The sequence below is a fragment of the Watersipora subatra genome, chromosome 1, assembly GCF_963576615.1.
Source record: "Watersipora subatra chromosome 1, tzWatSuba1.1, whole genome shotgun sequence".
NCBI classification, from domain to species: Eukaryota; Metazoa; Bryozoa; class Gymnolaemata; order Cheilostomatida; family Watersiporidae; genus Watersipora; species Watersipora subatra.
The window spans coordinates 69,985,533-70,010,824 of record NC_088708.1 but is presented as its reverse complement, the minus strand read 5'-3'; the positions used below and the strand labels follow the sequence as shown (position 1 = coordinate 70,010,824).

Sequence of the window (25,292 nt, the reverse complement as noted above, 5' to 3'; positions counted from 1 at the left end):
TAACCCATTAGGGGTTTTATGAACATGTGCTTCAACATACATTGAAGGTCTGTTTCAACACTCATGTAGCTGTAGGACTTGATGGATTCATCCAATTACATTTACTCATAAAAGGTTGCAATAGAATGAGATTGTATTATGCAATAGCTATTTGAACAAAAGTGGAAGCGCAGCTGCTTTTGATTTTCAATTCAACAAAAGTGAACATAAAAACGAAAAGAGAAATGTAATACTAGAAATACATACAGCAAATGTGAGTAATATGAGTACATACAGAAGTTGAAAAATAGTTGACGAACTTTGTTAATGGAATATAGTATTCATGTTGTTGACAAAATGACAAGCGTCTCCAGAGCGAAAGTAGGCAATGCTAATTCCATAACATGTTCACTAAAGTTGCCAAAAGAACCAGAATGACTGTTGCATTACACATGGAAGAGTTATTGCACTTGTCCTCATCGCAGCAGTAGACACCCGTGTTACCAAGGCTAACCTGAGGGCAGATGGGTAAACAATCCCTGGCAACAGCAACACCTTCGGCATTTCCAACTTTCGCAGAAGCAACTGTTTTCTGAGAACATGCAACAAATAACTATGAAACATTTAGCCCTTTTAAAAGCTGTTTTGAACAGGAATTGATAACTAGCAATGCAAAACTGAATAGTGATGCTCGGATTCTTACACCATAAAAATTATACAACGCGACGTAAGTTCTTAGCAATTGGTCCGATAACAGCAAAACCATTTGTTTATTAAATTGGCAGCAATGCTATTAGGTACTTCAAAAGGCTTTTAACAGCATTTTTTGAAATTTATTAACAGTTAAGCAATGACGTATACACTCACAAAATAAATACATGTATTTCTGTTCAAAACATATGATACTTATGATGTGTTAGCCAATTTAGCCAATCCTAAGCCAAGGTTTGACTGTACATAATCTTCGGCTGCTAGAGCCTGCCTACCACTAACTGAGACATCATTTTGGTTAAGCATAGAGCTGAAGAATAACTACAAAAAAGCATGAAATTATCTTTGTAGCGTCCAAACATATTTCTAAACCAAATAAAAGTCCAGCTTACCACCATATATGTCAAATAACATAGCACCAGCATTAATGTAAAGTGTGTACACATTAAAAATTCAATAAAACAATATTAATGCAACGGCGCATTTTTTTATAATAATCATATCACTATGTGTTTCATAAAGCATTGTGAACAAAAATGGTCATACGTAGTTAATAATACTCTAATAGCCTGAAAAACTTAGAGATCTGCATTATAAACAACAGTTACATGTATATTACAATTAAAACCGGTAAATAACAATTTTGTTGCAAGCAATCTAAGCAGTTGCAGAGATTTTGATCGTCACATGCACAGAAAATATATAAACTGTCTTTTCATACATTGGCATCATCTGTCCTTAACAAAATTGAGCTTCAACTGATTTACTCCGAGGCAAAAGGGCGATGAGAATAGAGCTTCTGATTCAACTATGTAATAAAGAAAAGCGAAAGATTTTGTGTTAGGTTTTGCGCTATTCGACGACACATTACAAAGCAATATAATGCAATTAAATAATATCAAGTGAAGACAGACTGTAAGATGCGTGATGAGTGGCTGGTTATACTGGAAACATAACTGCTTGTTTGAAAGACACGTGAAACCAAAAAAAAATTTCCAAACCACCAACTGATAAATACAAAGACTACAATATACTTACAACACATTTCCCATTACACACGGTCGTCGCTGGTGGAGTCGAATAGTCGAACGGCTCGTTACAATTTTTGTCCCCAGAAGAGAGTTCGCCATTAGCAAAAGTCGCAGAACAGGAATAACACGTTATACCTACAACAAATAACAGTAATGACTTGCAATAAAACATTGTTTGTCATTGCTGATTAGTCTAATTATAAACTGAACATATAGACAAAATCTGGGTTCTTGACCATCGAACCAAAACTCCTTTGGAGAATTCTAATAAAGAATTATTATTATGAGCAATCTTTATTGTGGTAATCTAAAGTTACATTTAACAACATTGTTTTCCAAAACGTACCACAGCAAGTAAACTAACTAAAAGGTAGTGTACAGAATAAATAAAAGCTCATGAGTTGTGTAACTCATATAATAATGTTGGAGCCTGAATCTGTGCTTAATGAGACACCATGTTGTAACCAGTTAGCAAAGGGGCATGTTTAGTACGGCGCAACAATAAATAATTTTCAAATACTAAATAATCTCAATTTTATTTTCAGAACAAAAGCTTGCATCTGTAGATTTAATTAAAAACTGAAAACTTGCTAGCGACTATAAATACTCTGATATATCACGAATAGCACGTCTGTTTACCTGAAGTTCCGCTTATTATTGTAGCAAGTATGAGCAAAACAAAAAACGACTTCATGATTATCTCGTTTGATATTAGGTATTTAATCGCAGACCACGTCCGTTCACTTGAGATGAGTGCTCAAAAATGACCTTATAAACTACCTACCCTATATTTCTTATAAACCCAGAGATTGCTTGTTTGATGAAGCGTGAACAACGGCGACAGACAACTTCTAATGATACGCTAAACTCGTCCTCAAACATCTACATGTAATTGTTCAGGGCCGTTGTTACCATCTATTTAACAATTGACAATCTATTGAAGAAATATCCAAGCACTGTAATTAGAGAATAAGAATGAGACTGTAGATGCATCGAGGAGAGGGATGGTGAGATGAAAGGGAGATAAGAGAAGAGGTGCACAAAAATTTTTTTAAGTTCCCTGACAGCCTGACAAGTACTGATAACGTTAACGGTGACTAGAAAGCTTTATATACAAAATGTCTAATGAGTCAGTTGTCAAAGCGGCAGACCAAGTTGCAGACTCCATACTAACTATAGTTGTCTTTGTCGGTAGTAAAACATGCAAATTTAAATGCTCCATTGACATTAGTAAATAGTGGGCAAAGCAAAGCTTATAACTCTTTGAACTGGTTCAAACTTTTGTTTTTGTCAAATGCCAAAGAATACAAAAACTGTTATAATAGCCAGTTAGCTTGAAAAATGAAGCCTATCTTTGGTAGTATTTACCATAGAGTTATCTCCCCCCTAGAGTGATAACTGTGCCTTCAACAACACGAGTGTTTCCGGTGCCAACAAGGAACGTTTAAGCCACGCCCATTTTTTGTGTTAGTCAATCGTAGTGATTGACAGAACAATAACATCAGACATGTTGTGTTGTTCGCCCGCTCGACGGGGGGACAACTCCGCAAAAACAACAGTTTGTCAAGACAGGCTATATTTACATGTACACCTGCTGCTGACGAAATGTGACAATGACTCTCGGTTTAATGATAGGGTTACAGTTGCCTTTAACATTAGGGCCAATTTACATAGGTAACAAAACAACCAACAAGTTAAACCAGGCACACACACAAAGAGGTTAGCGTAAGAAAAATATCGTTAAAAATCTTTTGGCAAGACAATATCAACTTATTTTAAGCGCACAGCTTTTTGAAAAAAGCTTGTGAGCTTACCTTAAGCCATTAAATAAATTAATAGGCTTTACTTGCTCTGCTTCATCTCAAAGAAACTGCGATAAACTTTGAATGCCGATTTCTTAAATATTACTGAAAAAAGCAATAAAAAACTAGAATTAAACAAATTTACAACAAAAAATACATTTTAATAATAAATAAGGAAAGTAAATTGAAAATATTATTCGAAAAAACTATATCTTTTCTAGAGTTAGATTAGAAATCTGCCATATGGCCAAAGCCACTTACTGCCCTTCAATGGTGTACTGTCATTTTTTGGTTTCTGTATTTGTTTTGATAACATCCTGTGCGGCTAATGTAACCGTTGCAGCATGTTCTCCATTAATTGCCACAAGAATTTCCTACTTGCCCAACCACTACTTGCCTTACCCTGTCTTACTCTCTCCTACACTCTTCTCTGTTGGCAAATGCTTGAGCCAAAATTGAACACATAACATGTTGGTCATCTGATAGTTAAATGGCACGTAAAGTAGTATAATACCATATTAGCTGGCTCGCTGCTTTTTATACACTGCAGCTCCATAATTTGGATTTAATTTGAAGTTATTTGTACAACTGTACTGAGGGTGATTACGTGTTAGTTACAATTATATTAAAGAAAGAATATTAGATAAATACAGTGTACATATGACAGTGATAAGTCAACATAGTTATTAGCAATTTGTATGTCTTCTTGAACAGATCTAGATAGTTGTCAAACAATAATTATAGCCAGCATCTCAGGCACTTTTTTCAAACAAAGATTTATCATGCATAAAACATGTATGTATAATGATATACATGTATGTATAATGATGTACATGTATGGATAATGATGTACATGTATGTATAATAATGTACATGTATGTATAATGATGTACATGTATGTATAATGATGTACATGTATGGATAATGATGTACATGTATGTATAATGATGTACATGTATGGATAATGATGTTCATGTATAGATAATGGTGTACATGTATGGATAATGATGTACATGTATGGATAATGATGTACATGTATGGATAATGATGTACATGTATGGATAATGATGTACACGTATGGATAATGATGTACACGTATGTATAATAATGTACATGTATGTATAATGATGTACATGTATGTATAATGATGTACATGTATGGATAATGATGTACATGTATGGATAATGATGTGCATGTATGGATAATGATGTACATGTATGGATAATGGTGTACATGTATATATAATGATGTACATGTATGGATAATGATGTACATGTATGGATAATGATGTACATGTATGGATAATGGTGTACATGTATGTATAATGGTGTACATGTATGGATAATGATGTACATGTATGGATAATGATGTACATGTATGTATAATAATGTACATGTATGTATAATGATATACATGTATGGATAATGATGTATATGTATGGATAATGATGTACATGTATGGATAATGGTGTACATGTATGGATAATGGTGTACATGTATGTATAATTATGTGCAGGTATGTATAATGATGTACATGTATGGATAATGGTGTACATGTATGTGTAATAGTGTACAGGTATGTATAATCATAACTCGATGAATGACTTGACTAGAAAATAGAAAGCACTATAAGCCCGACGGTACCAGCACCCTAGAAATATGTTTTATTTCAAAGCAATTTCTTAAAAGATTATAGACAAATCTTGAAGTGTAAGTTAAAGTTCTAGTCTGGCAGGAAGCCGGTGTCATGTCAGAAGGTTAAATGACAGAGACAAATAAGCCAAAGTCACTTGGTAAGAAATTTAAGCTTGCCAATAATGTTGCTAAAAAACTGCCATACAACAAATTATGCAATCATTGTTCTAATATGTAAATTAACAATGTTATTCTATATCTTTTTTAAATACACTTGTTACAACTAACAAAGGAAAAACTTTCAATTTCATTTCACCAAATGTAAATTTTGAGATGAACTATTTAATTTTACATACTATTTAGAAATAAAATTTAAGAAGCATGTCTGCGGTAGAGTTCGCGAGCAAACACACTGAAATTTGGGAAAATTCAAGCAGTTAAATAAAATAGAAATAATGGAATTAAGCGGCATAAAATGATATCTGCAGCTCAGTCCATATTGAATGATATCGGCAGCACAGTCCATATTGCATGATATCGGCAGCACAGTCCATATTGAATGATATTGGCAGCACAGCCCAAATTGAATGATATCGGCAGCACAGTCCATATTGAATGATATCGGCAGCACAGTCCATATTGAATGATATCTGCAGCACAGTCCATATTGAATGATATCGGCAGCACAGTCCATATTGAATGATATCGGCAGCACAGTCCATATTGAATGATATCGGCAGCACAGTCCATATTGAATGATATCGGCAGCACAGTCCATATTGAATGATATTGGCAGCACAGCCCAAATTGAATGATATCGGCAGCACAGTCCATATTGAATGATATCGGCAGCACAGTCCATATTGAATGATATCGGCAGCACAGTCCATATTGAAAAATGTGAATAATGTAAGCAACTTGTTAAATGAAAACCATGCTTCCTGGGAGCAGCTCTAGCTGGACTGCTCGGTAAAAAGTTAACACAGGTTTACAAAACACATTCTTAGCCAAACATACAACCTGAAGTAGACTAATGGTAGGCTTAATAAGACTCATTCCCTTTTATTCAGACAGATTTATATATTAGCCATGTTCACGTGTAGAATAGTGACCAATTAATAGTTTAATGTATGTAAATGGTGAAATATGTCCGACCAATATAACATGCAGCAAGTGATGGTCATCAATGACAACTTTAGGGATAGAGAACGAAGTCATTTGTAAATGACGTTATTTATTGTTTAGATCATTGCTGAACATCAGATATGAAGGCGTCATTTCCGTCTCATACAACTCTCTTTTCCAACATTAGATGGTCTTCATGTATGTTCACAGTATGTATATGTATTTGGAGGCAGGCTAATAGCATACTAAACCTGTGTTCAACCACAAATGTCCGTCCTCGCTAAATCAGCAAGGAACAGACAGGCAGCGACTTAATTAATTTTTTGCATTGATTTGAATATAGAAATAAACCCTGAAGGCTAACAAACATTGTATTTTTGCCATAGACTGAGTGAAAATACTGCAAGTCTTAGAGAATAAAATTGCTGTATGGTGGCGCTACCACCAGACAGACCACAGCAATCGATATTGTAAACAATAAAATCTGATCGGCACATAGTTTGAATAGCAGGCATCTTCATCAAAGGTAATAAATAGTCCAATAACAACTCCAGTTAAATATACATGTGTAGTGGAATTTGCATTTTATGATATTTAATGCAGCTTGTACAGCAGTATATGATGCCCACTCTTCTGTAAATACCTGTAACTATGTGTTATCAGTGCATAGTTCATGCAACATTCTCCACTATTGATGGAATATACAAAACTGCAAATAGTGCTGACAACTCCAAACATAAAAAGTAGGTTATGAAGACTTGGCTTCCTCTCTGCTATGGAATTCCTGCATACGCTGCTCAATCATTGGTCGAAAATGTCGTATGAGTCCCTAAAAGAGATTTTTAAACAAAGGGCTGAAACAAAATATGTCAGCGCTGACTTGGCTACTTCTGAACAAGACAGCAAGTTATACAATATGCAGAAAGAACTAGGTGGAATGTAAATTTGATATACAAGCCACAGGTAACACAACAAGACATAGCTGGCAGCGATATGCCATGAATATCTGTATGTCTCGTTTAGCTAATGACTCCAGTTACGCGCAAGAATGAGTAGCTAGCCGCACATATAAATGTATGCATATGAACAATGATGGCCTCGGCATAGACAGGAAGCTGGCTGTTACCTGCACTGGCCAGGCTGCTCCATCTCCTAAAGCGCATATTGTGTGACCTTCTATTTGCTTCGACAATTCATAAAGTGAGTCTATTTCTTCAGGTTTGGCTTGTCCAGTCGCTATGTGAGAGATAAAAAACAACAATTGAGCGCCAGCAGCGACTTGTTTGCATTCTTTTCTAGTGCAAAAGGTTTGAAATCTCTGTATCCCAGCTAGTGCTTGGTTACACAAGCCATATTGTAGTGGATAATGTAAGATGCAAGTGAGCTATTCACCAAGTGGGAAAACACTAAGGCTCACCAAGATACAGTAGAACCTCTAATTACAATTGTCTTAACATACAAATGTTTCAACATACAAATGTTTCAACCTACAAATGTTTAACATACAAATGTTTTAATATACAAATTTTTCAATCTATACTTTAAAATGTGAGCTTCTATTTGTCTTTGAATCTGAAAATTTTTTCGACAAGCCATGTTGAAAGTTTTTTGAAGCATTGCAGTATCATAGGTGAAAAAAACCTATTCCAAATATAAAAAATCAGTAAGTAACCAGTAACTTATGTTGGGTAGTCTAAAATTTCTATTTTATGTTACAGTGAGTTTCACTATCATCACCCCTACCGCTGCACTGACTCCTGCAGTACCAAGGCTACGCTTTTATTGTCATGCCTCAAGGTAAACTGACAATATAAACTTTTCACGACTTTTTTATTAATTATAACTTTGTTAGATCTCACTTATGTAATATCATTGTTTTAGTCTTGTTTAATTAGGAATGTTTACTAGAAAGTTACCATAGACACTATCAAAGGACTTAAAACGAAGTATGATGCTTTTTAACGGAAATATTTTCTGGCTTTTAACACATGACGCAGATCCCTTAATGAATTAGATTGTTTATGTAGAGGTTTCACTATATCTCTGACAAATAATACACCTACAGTGTGGAGCATAGCAAAGAGATTGGTTATTTGGGATGGTACATAGGGATGGTACGTAGGGATGGTACGTAGGGATGGTACAGAGGGATGGTACATAGGGATGGTACTTAGGGATGATATGTAGGGCTGGTACATAGGGATGGTACTTAGGGATGGTACATAGGGATGGTACTCAGGGATGGTACGTAGGGATGGTACATAGGGATGGTACTTAGGGATGGTACAAAGGGATGGTACGTAGGGATGGTACATAGGGATGGTACATAGGGGTGGTACATAGGGATGGTACGTAGGGATGGTACGTAGGGATGGTACTTAGGGATGGTACATAGGGATGGTACTTAGGAATGGTACGTAGGGATGGTACATAGGGATGGTACGTAGGGATGGTACATAGGGATGGTACATAGGGATGGTACGTAAGGATGGTACGTAGGGATGGTACGTAGGGATGGTACGCAGGGATAGTACGTAGGGATGGTACGTAGGGATGGTACGTAGGGATGGTACGTAAGGATGGTACGTAGGGATGGTACGTAGGGATGGTACGTAGGGATGGTACGTAGGGATGGTACGTAGAAATGGTACGTAGGGATGGTATGTAGGGATGGTATGTAGGGATGGTACGTAGGGATGGTACATAGGGATGGTACGTGGGGATGGTACATAGGGATGGTACGTAGGGATGGTCCGTAGGGATGGTACATAGAGATGGTACATAGAGATGGTACATTCGGGATAGCATATAGGGATGATTGGTAAGAGAGAAAAGGTGAATGAGGTAAGACAAGAGATGAGATGCAAGAGACAAGGCATGGAGAGAAAGGGAATAGAAAATATGAGTAATAAAAGACATGAAGGATAAATGATGAATAAGGAAAACGAGAAATATGAATAAAAAATGCCAAGAATGAAGGAGGACATGGGTGAAAATGAATGATGGATTGCAGAAAATAACAAGTTTAAATAAAGCCAAAAAAATGAAGAGGAAGATTGGATGATCGGGAAAAGGGGAAGTGAAAACAGCATGATGGAAATCAATAAAATAACAGGGTTGTATGCAGAGCGCAGAGAGGGATGTGAGACAAGTCCTCCATAGACATTGTAGTGGGCTTAATCAACTGAGGGGTTAGTCTTACTGAATCTGTGCATGATTTTCATCATCCAGCTAACTCCCTCACGACAAGGGGTGCATTGACCACAACTTTCGTGCTTGTAGAAGTCTATAAGACGCGATATGCATCTGCAAAAAAAAACAAAAAACATGAAAGTTATCGTAGATTCAATTATCAAAGATCATGTATACAAGATAGCTACTGCAGAGAAGTAGACTCCAGATTTTGCATTTGAACTCACAAAGGTAAGTCTTTGACAGACAGTCAGTATTCTTTCATGCAGTGTCACTAATGATACGACTACAGAGATGAGCCACAGAAAGTGTCAGAAATGATGAACACTTGAAATTAGCAGCGCAATGAGGCGGCATGGTAACTTACCTGATGAGATCAGCCTGTTTATTCATCACAATCACGGCAGCTGTCCCGAGTCCTGTCTGCGCTTCTATGAGTCCATCAAAGTCCATAAGCACCGTATCACAGACACTAGATGAACATATATATTGCATCTCGATACACCCTATTCCAACTAGCAGATACATGTATTATATGCATGCTAAAGCATTGACTGAGAACAATATTGGAACATATTGCCAAGCAATAAAGGCCCCCAAGAGTTTGTACATGAATTCTTTGTATATAAGAAATTTATAACTCTGGCAACAGCTAGCCTTTGAATTGTTCGCAGAATATTTTAGCCTTAGAATCTACATGCATACGGCGTGTTTAGCCTTTGAATCATAATGATAGTCTTCAAGTCTTTGGTACATATGCTTTGGTACATAGCCTATGTACATATGCTGTACATATTGTCCTATAAATATATGTATAGGACAATCATTAAGTCTTCTGTCTATATGTATAATCAGTCTTTAGCCTTAGGACCCAGGGTTGGCTTGATTTTAACCAATGGTTTAAATTGTGCAGTTTAAACCAGCCGAAAAAGTCGGTTTTTATGGTTTTTTTCATTATTTTGTGTGAAAAACAATATTTTTAAGCTCCCAGTGATTCCTGTGCGGTAGAAATGTGATTCTATGTAATTATCAGCTGTGGAAGTTCGTTTAGCACATAGTAGGGTGATGGTAGAGCTCAAGTTGCAACTACATGAAATCCTACCACAACAATGAATTAGTGAGTTTCATTTATAATTGCTTCTATCAAGTGATATGATGATCTCTTTAATGATGAAATATAAAAACCATGTGAAATATACTAATCCAATCATCGTCTCCAATAATGAATGAATACTTTCTCAAGTCTGGCCAGTGAGAAAGGATTACTTATAATTAGACATTAAAACAATAAAATCCTTTTGGGCAAAAGCTTCAAGTTTGTAAACTAATATCTCATTTATTGGGCACAAGCCAAAGTAGTTGATTGTTAGAATTCAGTTTATCAAATTTTTTGTGTTTTGAAAAGTTAAAGCCGTGCCTATAATTTCCAACACGCCTCGCAAACAGGATCTCGTCTAGCAGTTTTTCACACGAACTGCAAAAGGCAAAGGTTTTAAGGCAAAATGTAATAGGTGTGCTGTCGTAACGTGAGGTCACGCAGATAGGCTTAAAGCTCACGTAGCAAAATGTCAAACTGAAAACACCAATTTAGACAGTGATGCTAATATTCAGGTGATAGAAGTTGAGTCATCTGCCACTGCTCCAAACACTAGCAATGCATCTGCATTATGATCTACTCTACACTACCACACGGCTTTTCACCACCACACAACTAATCACTTGGATTAAAGTTCCTACTTATACATAGAGCTGTATGTAAAATATTCACTTTATGTGATAAGATTTCTGCTCTGTATTTCATCAATCATGTTTGATTAAAAATTCATTCCAAAATTTCCATACGTTTTCTCTTTTTTTTCCCATAACAACTCTTACAGCACCATCTTTAACAGATGATTCTACATATGTATGTTCAATACTCAATCATGAAGTTATAGTAAGTGATGTTAATTAGACTTGAAATTGCAAAAACCTTGGTCAAATTATAAAAACCGGTTTAAACCATGAAAACCAGTTTAAACCAAAAAAACCGTGGTTTTTTCCAACTGCCTTAGGTTTATTTGTTTAAACACAATCTTTAGCTCTCAGTATGTGCATATATGCACAATCTTCAGCCTGCAATCTATATATATATATATTCACAATTTGAACCTTAGATTTGCACAAGTACGCGCAACATTTAGCCTTAGATACATGTGTATAAACACATCTTGAAGGCCTGGCTACAAGCATCAAGGAACTACATTGCCGACACGTAGTGGAGACATCTACTGTAGCTACACGCGCTGATGCTAATATAATTATGATGTATCGTACTGAAAAATATATTGACCAATGAGAATTGACGTCAGTTTTGTGAAGGCCACGACGTCTTACGGTGATATGGAGGAAAAAGTGGTAATGATACATGCTGTCCAAATAGAAGAACAAGCTAAAGGCATCTTATCCGCTGCATACCAGTCGGACCCTGTAATGAAAGAGCTCAGACAAACTATAATGAAAGGTTGGCCTAGTAGAAGACAAGTTCCTCACTCCATTCTTCTTTTCTGGTCAGTCAAAGATGAGCTGCATATTCAACATGGCTTCATTTATCGTTGTGAGCAACTAGTCGTACTTAGTACTCTTAGAAAAGACTATCTCAACAGAGTTCACCAAGGTCATCTAGGCATGCAAAAATGTACAGATCGTGCTCGTCAGAGCATATACTGGCCTGGTATATCTTCAGACATTAAGGAGATGGTATCTCGTTGTTCAACATGTCAAAGGTTTGCTAATCACCAACAAAAAGAGCCACTTATACCTCATGAGGTTCCCAGTCTTCCTTGGAACAAAGTGGGCATGGACATTTTAGAGTTTCAAGGAAAGAGCTATCTTTTTGTTGTTGATTTCTTCTCTCACTTTCCAGAGCTACGAGTTTTGAAGCAGAAAAGGAGTGAAGATGTAGTCTCTGCTTTGAAGTCCATATTTGCTGTCCATGGAATTCCTGTAGCCATCATAGCCGACAACATGCCATTTGGTAGTGCTTGCTTGACTAGTTTTGCAAAGGAGTGGGGGTTCAATGTCATAACATCTAGCCCAAACTACCCGCGTTCCAATGGTATAGCAGAATGCTACGTTCAAACTGTGAAACAATTCATGAGAAAGGCTAATGATTCAGGTTGCGATGTGTATGCAGCACTGTTAGCTTACCGACAGACACCCCTTTCAGGATTAATGTTCAGCCCAGCTGAGCTTCTTTTTAACAGGTGTATACGTGGTCCACTTCCACTTACCACAGAGACGATGATGCCCTCAGTACCAGAAGCAAAAGAGGATCTGCTACTTGGTCAAACATCTCAAAAGACTATCCATGATCGAAGTGCTCATGCACTCAAACCTCTTCATAAAGGAGATCAGGTACTTGTTCGTACTGGTCATGAAGACAGGTGGCGTCAGGCTCAGGTTAAATCTCATCGTCAGAATCCCAGGTCATACATCGTTGAGACTGATTCTTCTATTCTGAGGCGTAACCGAGTTCACCTAAAGCCTGATCTTAGTGCTAACATGTCTGCTTCAGCTAACGGGGAGAACACTGAACAGAGATCATCGGAAACAGATGAGGCAATAGCTCTGGATACCTCAGCAGGTTCACCGGGTGCTCCGACCTTGACACCCAGAAGAAGTCGGAGAGCAAATCTGGGGACTCTGCCACGAAGGTTTGCAGAGTTCGACATGGAGTAGCTCTAACCAGCTACTCACTAACATTGTACATAGTCTTTTATATTAGTTTTGTTATTATCTTACTCACCCATTCGTCATATTTTATAGTTCGTCTTCTCGAGAAAAAAGGGAGAATGTTATGTCATGTATTAACCAATTAGATTTATAATACCACTGGATTAGCCAATAGTTCAATAGTGCAACAACAACGAGAGTTCACGAGACTACGGTTCAAGCATGGTATAGGACGATAGCGTTAGACAATCAGTTTACAGCTAAAACTTATTACTATTATTAGGGCTGGCCAGCCACTTAGATTATTTACATTAACGTCAACACTCGAATCACTCAACACTACTAAGGTAAACAACTATCTTGTAACAGTATCGTCAGAATATTAGTATTGTAACATGGATCATCAACGATTTGTGATAACAATAGAAGTTGTGCAGCTATTTCCATTTTTATATTCTACTCAAAGAAAAAATGTTGTATCTTAAGAATAAAAACAACCGGGTCCCCAAATACTTCAAGTTCATGACATGAATTGAACCATAGACAAAAAGGTTTTAACATAATTAATTACAGAAAAAATTAACTGAAATATTTTATAAACAATGCTATATTATGCTACCACTTTCATATGTTATGTTGGTATGTTACTAGTGAGAACATCTATGCCCATATATAAATAGCTGTCCATATGAAGCCGTATTGTTATCATCATTCAGAGGCCAATCTTGGACACAACTAGCATGCGTTGAAAATAAATAAAATTGAATCGAGATCTTAACAATAAACTATTTCAGCCCAACACAGATGTGCCAGTTCCATTCCTACTGACGTAGACCCATCTGTTTATTTTGAAATGACACATCGACAGCAAATTGACTGTATTGGCAATGGACCCCTTTCCTTATGGTGTGTAACCAAGCCTTTAGTCTGAGGTCAACATGTAGTCGCACAACCTTTAGCACCGTGAATAGAGGAATCAGCCAACTGGACTGGCCATGTATAAGGCTAAGTGCACCCAATAAACAACCTATGGATTGCACAGATTTATTCATTGTATTAGTGATCACGCCTCGGTGTTGCTAGACTAAATACATGTACACTACTGAATGAAACACCGAAAAGAGAGAATAGATGAATCAACAATAATGCTATAGGAATCACCAGAATGGGCAGCACAAACTGGTATTTAGTTTACTGACCTATGACTAGGCTAGCTATAATGTTGTGTGAACCTCGCTTTGGGGTAATCCATCACTAAATATAATATGTTCTTTGTGAAACAAGCATTAATCAGCATTAACAGTGTTTCTAAGAGAGTGTTTCACCTCTTGGGGATGAGGGGAGTTGAAGATCCACCAGGAATGATGGCGAGCAGATTGTCCCAGCCACCGATGACTCCACCACAGTGTCTTTCGATCAGATCTTTCAGAGGGATAGACATCTCCTCCTCAATAGTGCATGGGTTATTCACGTGCCCGGAAATGTTGAAGAGCTACGAAATGTTCATGATTGAGAAACACAGAACCATAAACAAAAAAGCTTGGGCTTCATAATATGAAATCTATACAAAAGGAGTTGATAGTAAGAGCTCAGTTTTTCGTGTCTTCTGAAAAACAATATTGTAAGATAAAATGTACATAAGTTGTTACCAGTTGAAGACAAAATGTCCAGAAATGGCACATATACTCACAACGAAAAGGTACTTTTGATAATGGTATGAAATGGTACACTGCTTGGGTCATTTACTGGATTGACTCTATGACCAATAACTCAGTCTATCCCAATGTGTAAGAATATGATAGAAGGCGACTCTGTGTTGAATAAAGGACACATATGCTGACCTGGGTGCAACAAAATAAATATGTAGCTACAAGGCATCCTTCCTTCCATAATGAGCAATGATAAAAACAGTCTCACCAACCAGCGCCGCTGTATTGAGCAAACAAATAAAAACCTTTTGTCCTCTGTTTCGTTCTCGACCGAAACCAGCGAACCAAGAGCCACCTCGTCGGCATATGGTCGGTGCTACAGCTACCGTCTCGACATTGGCTACTGTTGTTGGACAGCCAAAAACACCGACATCAGCTGGAAACGGTGGTTTGAGCCTGGGTTTTCCCTGCTTGCCTTCCAGTGATTCAATCAACGCCTACAAAACAGTCGACACTATATCAACAGCGGAAGGCTAGCAGTCCTTCGGAGTAATACTTCAACACTGAGCACAGAGCTCTTACCGTCTCTTCTCCGCAGATGTAGGCTCCAGCGCCACGGTGCAAGTAGACATCAAAGTCATAGCCGGATCCACACGCATTCTTGCCTAAGAATCCAGCTTTGTAGGCCTGGTTGATAGCAACCTGCATGTTGCTCGCTTCATTGTAGAACTCACCACGGATGTATATGTAAGCTGAAACAAGATATAAACACTTCCTGTTTTCAGCTGTAACGCACAGATGGAACACATAATCAGCAGTAAAAATGCATAATTGATAGCCTCTCAAGACACCGTTGCATAAGTGACGTATCAACTGCAGCAATTCTAGAATTGGATTTAACAGAGATACAATAATGAAAATATTTTATACTGTATAAACATGGTCGAATTCTCATACCACAGAAAATGGGATTGTATTAGGAATCTCCTCATTTTCAATAATTTTCCTAAATGTAAAGTTTGCACTAAGAATATTATCCAATGAAACGAGAGCAATGCAAAAAGCATTCCAAATAAACATCAGCACGACTGACTTATTGCCAAACAAATCAGCGATTACTATTTGCCAGATCTATCTATAGCTGATGTCATCCAAAGCATTCGCTGGACTTATTAATCTCTAAACTGGTGCAGAAAAAAGCAGGTGCTTGAGTAACCATGCTTACAAAGTGTAAATGGGTGCGACATAAGCCGATAATATTTTTCAAGCTTGAAACATGGATATGAGTAGCATTCAAGGATTACCTGCCCTAGCGTTCATTGCTCTACCGGCCACAAGGCAGCCCTCAACCAATGTGTGGGGATCATGCCTCATTATCTCTCTGTCCTTGCAGGTGCCAGGCTCTCCTTCGTCAGCATTCACTACCAGGTATTTGGGCCTGCCAGAGCATGTTATAAGTTGATGGACCAAAGTGATGTACTAGAGTGGTGGACCAAAGCGGTGGACCTCAGTGATAAACCACAGTGGTGAATGATCAAGCAAAAACCTGTCTTTATTTTTGTAAAGTTTCACTGATCTGGCTTAAATGATTGACAAATTAAAACTTGACATTCTACATTGAAATTCTGTGGAAACAAGAAAAAATTATTTTTAACACAAACTTTAATTTTTAATATACATTATCTTGTTTTTTTTGGTCAGAAATGAGTAAATGGAATATCTCATCAAATTCCTGCATGTACACACTGCTGCCTAAAAGTCATATATGCTGCAAGAATGCTCAGACGGCTGATATGGGCTGAGTTGAAGCAAGAACTTAATTCTAGTCAGCCCCACGCCTAGCCCATACCAAATACTGAAATGCCATGGCACCGGCCAACATACCGGCCATCATCTGGTTTGTTCATAAAACTCCACTTGAGTCCGGTAGGGAACCCAGCACCACCTCGGCCTCGTAGCCCTGACTCCTTCACTTCAGCGAGTATCCATTCATGTCCTTTTAAAAGGATTTCCTTTGTCTTATACCATTGGCCCTGTCATGTGCCACAAGATTTTCAATGCATCATTAAGCGTTACATGGAGAAAAATGGATCTGCAAAATAACGCACTGCAGAATTGTTAGTTAGAATATACAACATCACAACAAAGTAGTATGACTTGCCCTACCCTGCTCATAGCACCCTTAAGCCCCCAGTCATGACGACCATACAAGTTTGTGAAGATCCTGTCTTCATCCTTGAGGGGTCCAAACGTTGTCTGCGAGTGAAAAGAAAAACAGAAATATGTACTAAAAACAAGAGTTATTAATAAATTATATGGAAAATTAAAGAGCACTATAGCGATTAAACAATGACTATTGTAGGTGTAATGCACAATTAAACTGAAATTACCTTTTCTGGTTTCTTCTCCGCTTCAGCTGCATAACATCTGCTAGCAGCAACGCTGACAATCCTGCCATTCAAATACGTGCCTAAAATGTTTGCATTTGACTGTATTTATGCGTACATTTTCATATTTCATAACTTCTCCAGAATACCCCACTTAATAACGCAATACATTAATCTACTACAGAGCAGTGTACAAACTGCTATAAATTACTTAGCAAAGATGTTGCAGTTTCCATCTTCTTCTTATTTGATTATCATGGTAAATTTCATATCTTTCCCGTAGCCAATGCTTTTAACATCAAACATTCAAACTTGAAAACTAAATATAACAGTAGATATTCCTTTGGCGTCTCGGTGCCTTAACTATGCAAGGTGATGTGCCAAATTTTACCTTTTAAGGTGCAATAGTAAGTAATTGCATACATCAAGTTATACATTTTACATTTGAATAAATTAATGCCGCAATTGGAGTTTGAAGCTAATTTTAAAAAGGGTTATAGTGGAGATGACTCCTGGACCCATTTACATGCAGCTCAGGTAGTTGCAAAGGATATAAATAGATGATAGATTATTACGAGACAATGTGGAGAGAAATTGTCTGCTTCATCTCAAACTAAATTTGTTAACAATTTTTTGTAAGTATAGTTACAAACAGTGTAATTGATCAGAAAAATTGTGCCATAATATGCACAGAAAAAAAGCAAGTAAAATCCACTATACAAACAAAAAGAATGCTTTGCAATCTTTTAACAATATAGAAGACTAGAACGCACGAAAAACAAGTAAGCATAAAATCAATTTAATATCCTAGAATTACGTTTACAGCAACAGTAGTACTTGAGAACAGTAGTAGTATAACTGGACGATGAAATAAATGATGGTTCTTAGATTTTGAGATTTCAACTTGGTAGTGCAGCTACAGGCAGCTGTTCGATTGTAATCAAAGATTTCGTTTTTGTCTTGAGACAATTATAAACTAATGTTTGTCAACAAATATTTAACTTGATATTTTCATTTATGTTTACCTATAGATATGACTTGAAAAATTTTGAAAATTAAGAAACTCAAAGACTAGATTAGAAAACCACAATGGATAAAATGAATGAATGGATAAAACAAAACTATATTTGGTGGTAACAATGAAGCATACCGCAAAAACTATAAAACTACTATAAGAAAATCATTTGATTTTGAAATCCCATTAGAACTTTTGGCAGTTGAACTTCCACAATTATTTTTTGCCTGATGATACTTTGATATATATATGCATTTGCAACTGTGATTTTCTAGCAGCAAAAACAAGATAGAATAAGAGTTCTGAATTTTGAAAAGTATGCGTTAGTTTAAAACCTTGAAACAAAGTAAATTGACATTTGTTGCCGCAAAAAATTCAATGAAATGTGAAAGTAATTTGAATAGTGATGAGAAACTGTTAGTATTTACCATGCAACATTTTAACTAATCATTAAAACTCACATTTTCATGATTGAATAAAAGTGATAGAGATAATGCAGAAACAATATGAGCCCATTTTAAGTAACCCAAATGTCTTTAAGAACTATAGTTCAAACAAATATAGTTTAAATAAAAATCAAGCTGTTAAATTTGTAGCAAATGTAATATAGAGTTTGCTCTAATTGTCAGTGAGGTGGACAACAAACAAGAAGTTGTCTTTCATTAAAGTTGATTGGAGACAGGTTAAATCAAACTAACTAAACTAAAAAAATCAGTATACACTTGAAACATGGACTAAAACATAATAATTTAGAGCATGTAGTCTGGAACCGCCGTTGATGACAGCAAATCTCGACGTCTCGAGTGAGCCCTGCTATTTTTTAGAATGCCTGCATAGTTACATTATATTAAAAAAATACTGGTTAACTAACTGTCGCTTAAGGCTTAATCAACTTGTACATAACTAATACTATTGTGTGTTTACAACACACTGGTAAAAGTAAAAAATAGTGACAAATTGGTACTTACTCAATACTTACTCGATAGTAATAGTACAATTTTAATTAGCCACAGGGCCCTTGAGAAAGTGTCTCAGAAGTAAAAACTTTGGTTAAGCTTTTGGTTCACCTAGATTCCAGCATTAAGCTGAGTTATGTTTCAGACTGAGATTTAAGTCTTAAGTCTCTAACGGTTTTGGGTAAGAAACTGTTATGAAAGAGTAGTTTAGGTGGTTTATTTTATTTTTCTGTTTTGATCGTTATACTTAAAACACGTTAAAATATAGGTGTGTGAAACAGCTGTAATTGACATAAAAATAATATTGAGCGTAAAATTGTGCCAATCATGTTGAAACCGTTGCTAATTTTTAATGACCACTTTATTACCCTCGTTTTATACAAACAACTATACTATGATTCGCTTTACTCAGAGCTCAGTTAATACACGATGGTACAGGTTAATATACCCTATATGCCTTGAACTGGCGCTTAGAATCAATTGGAAAGTAAGTAGTAATGACCTAGGAGAGAATTATCTTAAAAATATAAACTTAGATCATGCGTGATACAGCAAAATGATTAAGAACTTATATACAAACCACGACAGGCAGGAATTACGCGCATCAACGAATGCATTTTCTTCTTTAAATTAGTAAATTGTATGCTCTATAACGGAACAATATTCATTTGCTGAAACAAATAATTTGCAAGCGCTAAGAGACCGACGGTAAAGCCTGGTCTATGATCTCTTCCATGTAATAGAAGGCTAATCCGATACGGCTTCGTTAGGAGAATTGGAGATTTGCGATTATTGGCTGTTCCACTTTTTCTTTTTACATAAATAATTACGTAAGTGCGTTACACATTTACGGTACGTGCGTACAGAACGCATACGGTATAAAAGTATAAAGCTGTCCGTTTTGTAACATCCATAGAAACAATATACAGTACGTACATGAATTAGTAGCGACACTCCTCAAGCGCCTAGCGAAGCACAAGGCAATGTAGCCCATCCCGATTATCGTATTTCTCAATCCATGTGTTATAGCGACGATGCCCCGCACATTCCGTTTTCAAGTTCTACGGATTAGTCGCGATTGGTATGGATTAGGCATCGCATTTGTTGTAATAAAAATGTTGTCACTGAATCATATATTATTAATGAATGTATTATAATTGTTTCATTGTAGCACAAACATTGCATAATAAAATATGATATTGTATGACAAACATTAATGTCATCGGTGGTAGGTATGAGGATCGCATTTATGGCTGCCTTTGCCTTAAAAAGTTAAAAGTTGAAACATTTTGATGTGTTATTAATTCAAAAACTAAAGTTTTTGTGTGTAGCAGTGTTGTTTTTTTCAATGTAACACGTTTTAGTAAAATTTGACTCATGTTCGCTTTAGATGGTTTGCAGGTAGTTTTTACGAAGTATGACCGACTATTTCATAACTGTAATAACTGGTTACCGTGCTGTGTTAGAAATTTTTTTTGTATGGTTAAATTGGTATGACATATTTTCAAAAGTAGTGAATGGCTGTTCTGATACGTCGGTGTTTAGGGGTTCAATTCAGGTGTTGTGAAATATTTGAATTTAGTCTCTCATTTTGTAAATATGTGTGAGAAGTCTGCATGCCATGATAAAGAGCCGTCCTGTTTCGTAAGTATTGTCTTGGAATTAATTTTTCCTAAGATTTTTTAATGTTGCACCTAACCCAAACTTTTGCATAGTGCACATCATGTACAGTATTTCAGGTTGACTGCAGTAATTATATTAGTGCTGCTGTTGTACTATTATTCTCAATGTTTTATCAATTTATAACTAATTAGTGCTCTATTTTAAAGGATTGGTTATCGATGACAGTGTGTATTGTTTTTCAACACCTGGCATTTAGGCGAAACTTCAAATAACGGATGTGTCACTTTTAATTACCATAAGCAGAATCATGGTCAACTAACCCTGTTCGCAATGCCCTTGGTCGGGTGGCCAAATGCTGATTGGATTATGCAGAACTGCTTGTTTGTTGGCAAGGCTACCCTTTTCTTGCAGGCAGTTCAACTGTATGACTAAAACTGATGGCTGATTGCATAAAAGTGACTCTGAAAATACAATTCTAAGTGTCATTCACTGCAGTTTAATTTAATACATTGATAGAACGACACTGATAGAATAAGCCTGTGAAATGTGCATGTGTGTCACAAAACTATTCCTATAATAGCCAAATCTACTTGGCAGATCACTTAATAAGACCACTTTCAGAGCTTATTAGTTGAAAATCTTTCTTACCTGTTGGTTTCAAGGTGTTTTTTATGATTCAATAATTGAATTGGTCATACTGCACACTTTGGTGCTATAGTCTATTATTCAAAACAGAGTAGAGCAATGGAGTAATAAGCACTTGAATATGTGAAACATAACTTAGCAAAATTGGATGATGTCAATAATAAGAAAAATCTGTACGAGGCGTTTGCATCTTGTTACAAAATAACCAACCAAGCATTATTCAACCAATTTGGTTCAATGGGCTAGTGCTGAAAAACTTTTTTTCCAAAAATGAAGAAAGCCTTACAGTCAGTATGCGCGCAGGAAATTCATATATGACAAACTTGCAATAGTCTTTTCTCTTACAGATGATCTACCAGCAATATTCACTGTCCATTAATGCACCCAGAAGTTAATGCAGCAGTTTTAAGGCACTCTATCAAGGAAGAAGTCATTCATTTCGTTATTTAAAAATAATGGCCCAGCCAAAAAAATCAATATTGCATTGCATGATAGTCAACATCTTATGACAAATGAAGTAGCCGAGATTGATTGATGAAACTGAACAACTGAAAAGGGCTGTTGGGGTTGAGCAAGAAAGCTAAATTCAAGAATTGTCATATGAAAAGTAGATCAACACTAGCTAGAATCGGCTGCCATTTAATGTGAGTAGTTTTGACTTTGAAAGGTATATAAGGTCTAGCATTTGCATGAAGAATGCGAACTTTTCAAGTTATGGCTATGGCAAATATCCTTACTGGATCTTAATCTTGGTTCACTAGAGCCTAAATTGGTGACGTCTGTGTCTTGGTGTCTCTCTTGGCCTGAGATTCCTGAACATAGACTACAAAAATTCCAGGCAATAACGTCACAAGTACAAGCGTTACATTGCCCAAATCACTTGCAAAGTGAACAATTTGCACAGAGAAGGCAAGCAACAATAGTGATCACAAAGTAAGACCAGTGTGTTGTGCTGTGTAAACTATTCACGAGGGAAAATATATGTTAAGCAGACGAGGCTGAACCAAGACAAAGATATATACGAAAGGCATCATATTCTAGAGCATATCATTTGTCTACTCGTGCCTGTTGACATTACCTTTATTTTCTACTCTAGTGATAGTATGAGGTACACATTATATTTTAAAACTGCTATCTATCGCTACTTTTAGTGTAATTACTTTCTATTAATCAACAATCATTAAATTCTTTTTACATTTTTATTAGCTGGAACTCTGTCTCGTATCAAATAAAATAGAGTTCGACGTTTATCACTACCAAACGTAATAGATCATTTCAGCTACGGTTGCACCATCATAAAATCCACAGACACTCACTAACAAGAGTTATCTTTTATAAATTGGCAAATAAAATTTATGCCATTAGAGCCGCGTAGGACTAGATTTTTATCGCGATAGCCGATGTGAATACAAGAGATAGAAACTGGTTGTATCACTCGTTACATCGTTTTGGGCAAGTCTGGGCATGTTTTTTTGGCCTGAGTGTTTTTACCGTGATCAATTTTTTCGATTTTAATCTTCAAATATCTTGACAATGAGATCGCCTAACACAGCAAACAACATATCAACTGATAGACAAAAAATGCTTTTTTTAAAATCAACTCAAATTTGACGCAATCACATCTTTAAAAGTGCTATACTTACAGTTATACTTTAGAAAGTTGTACTTTTGTCAGTGGCTTCTTGCTGAGCTTCACCTAGCCATGTAAATAACCTGAAGGATAGACTCAAGATTTAACCATACCACCTGACTGTGTTTTATGCTAATTATAATACTGAAATCTGCAAACATGCAAATTCTGATGTTTTGTTGTGTAAAATATTAAATTACAGTTATTATACAGACCAGAACTCATCTCAGCTGTCTTTAATGCAGCATTATACAGTGCACCCCTTCCATACAACATTAATTCAGTTCGGTGTTGGCATCACAAGGCGAAAATGTCGTATAGAGGGGTATAAAAACCTTTAATAATTATCTAATGCAAACATAACTTAGTAAAAAACATCGCAGTTTCATATACATTCTGTACTTATTAAAAATTAGTAACAAAATAGTATTTTAACCTTAGTAACTATAGTTAACTTATAGTTAATCTAGTAACTTCAGCTTCGTTGCAATGTTAATCAATTTCTTACTTCCTTTAACGTCGTTATCAAACTTAGGATCCATGGCTAAAAAATTAAAATTATATATTTAGCTATATAGTTATATATGTATAATGAATTAAAGCTTATAGTAAATATTATATTAGACACTAAAATGCGCAATAAACTTTTCACTTTCGCTTACTTTTCACTAATTTTTGTTTCACTCACGCAATAGCAAGCATTTACAAAAGATGATGAATGTTGAACTGAGAGAGAAAGCGAGAATCGTATTTCTTTCAGGTGTTGTAGGAGTGATTTCGACGAATAGCATATCGACATCTTTGTGGTTCCGATGTATTGAGCCTACTGACAGCCAAATTTGAACTTCGAGAGGCATTTCGTTGATGTCGCATGATGAAAAAAATGCCACATGGCGGGGAAGAAAAAACATCACGCTCCACATCGTAAGGCGAAAAACCTTAAAACAGGGCCATCGTAACTCGGGGGTGTGCTGTATAGGGATAGACTTTTAATCGCAACTGTTTTTTTTGCCTTTGCGCGCAGTGACTGTCAAAAATTGTTGTTAAAAAGCCGTGTAAAATCTTAGTACACTTTTCGTTAAAAAGTTCATAGCTATAACAATGGCCTGTTTTGTAACACACAGTTATACACAACTCCCAATTTATACTCTCAAAAGCTACTATTTTTTGACATTGTTATAACATATAACTTGCTCTGCTGTAGTACTTGGCCAGTTCTAATGAGCAAACTATTAGCTAATGACATCCTTGAAGACTACAATGAAATGAGGCTACAATGGCTATTGTCACTGACTGAAATAACCATCCATTGTCATATTATTTCTGCTGCGATCATCCTTATTATATTAGTATTGGGTGTATAACACGCTGTTATAATTTTATTCCCTAAATGATTTGCTCTTGAAGAATAACTGAAATTCTAATTATTAATCTTCATCACATCTGTAAAGTGTCATTTTTTATATAAAAAAGCTCAAAAATTCTGGTTGTGCGAGTAGGCAATTTTATAACAAGTATCAGATAGCAAAATAATAGGTTTAGAATGGTGAATTATCATGAAATCAGTACAAGATGTGTGTTTATACCCATTATTAGTGTTTCGCCAATATTAATTCTAACAGTTAAACTTCCTCTATCTAGTGTTTGTATATTGACATTGAATTCTGTAAAATTGTACAGGCTATTTGTGACTCACAATTACCTCCCTAAACATACAAATTTGTTGACATTGTAAATGTTACATTGTCGACAAACAATGTAACATTTGAGCAAATACCATAAAACGTCTGAGGTCTTTCTCAAAACATTCCAGTTTGTGAATCAGTGTGCATGCCTACAGTTCCCTTGACATAGTTTGCTTATGCATTGATAGAATAATATTAAACACCGCTTCATACCGCTGTGAAAAAGGAAGAAGTGAATAAATTTTTTTTAATTTAATTTTTTTTACTGGAGAATAGCAGAAAAACAAAAGCAAACATTTTTGGATCAAATCTTTAAAAAATCTTCAAAGTTTTATCATAGTTGTAAAATATTTAAATATAAAATATTAAAGTTAATATAAAAACTAATTATAATTAACATAAAAAATTAAAATAAAATAAATAAAATATAATAGTTAGCTAAAAAAAAATTAAATGCAATGCTGGAAAAAAGTCTGACATGAGCGGAAGTGAAGAAACTGGCAATTTGAGGCAA

The 25,292-nt window shown here is 36.0% G+C and overlaps 1 protein-coding gene and 1 long non-coding RNA gene across 2 annotated transcripts; both read right to left on the bottom strand.

The window, feature by feature from the left end:
• Positions 1 to 115: 115 nt before the first annotated feature.
• On the bottom strand, positions 116 to 2,475 carry LOC137385278 (uncharacterized). The gene is made up of 3 exons (XR_010977750.1): positions 2,361 to 2,475; positions 1,729 to 1,856; positions 116 to 571 (listed from the first exon to the last, which is right to left on the bottom strand). It is a non-coding gene; the product is annotated as an uncharacterized lncRNA (long non-coding RNA).
• Positions 2,476 to 6,628: 4,153 nt separating this feature from the next.
• LOC137385422 (NADH dehydrogenase [ubiquinone] flavoprotein 1, mitochondrial-like) lies at positions 6,629 to 19,917 on the bottom strand. Its single transcript, XM_068071878.1, has 12 exons — positions 19,776 to 19,917; positions 17,228 to 17,307; positions 17,004 to 17,093; positions 16,722 to 16,870; positions 16,142 to 16,275; positions 15,420 to 15,589; positions 15,143 to 15,334; positions 14,514 to 14,680; positions 9,842 to 9,946; positions 9,485 to 9,588; positions 7,409 to 7,518; positions 6,629 to 7,111 (listed from the first exon to the last, which is right to left on the bottom strand). The coding sequence occupies exons 1-12, from the start codon at positions 19,810 to 19,812 to the stop codon at positions 7,031 to 7,033; spliced, it is 1,419 nt and encodes a 472-aa protein (XP_067927979.1). The 5' UTR covers positions 19,813 to 19,917; the 3' UTR covers positions 6,629 to 7,030.
• Positions 19,918 to 25,292: the final 5,375 nt, after the last annotated feature.

Bases quoted from the DNA above. Each gene is read 5' to 3' on its own strand.
- LOC137385422 (XM_068071878.1), bottom strand. From the start codon at position 19,812: ATGCATTCGTTGATGCGCGTAATTCCTGCCTGTCGTG. The intron at 15,335-15,419 runs GTAAGAGCTCTG...ACTGTTTTGTAG, and splicing joins ACATCTGCGGAGAAGAGACG to GCGTTGATTGAATCACTGGA. The intron at 9,947-14,513 runs GTGAAACACTCT...ATGTTCATCTAG, and splicing joins ACTCCCCTCATCCCCAAGAG to TGTCTGTGATACGGTGCTTA.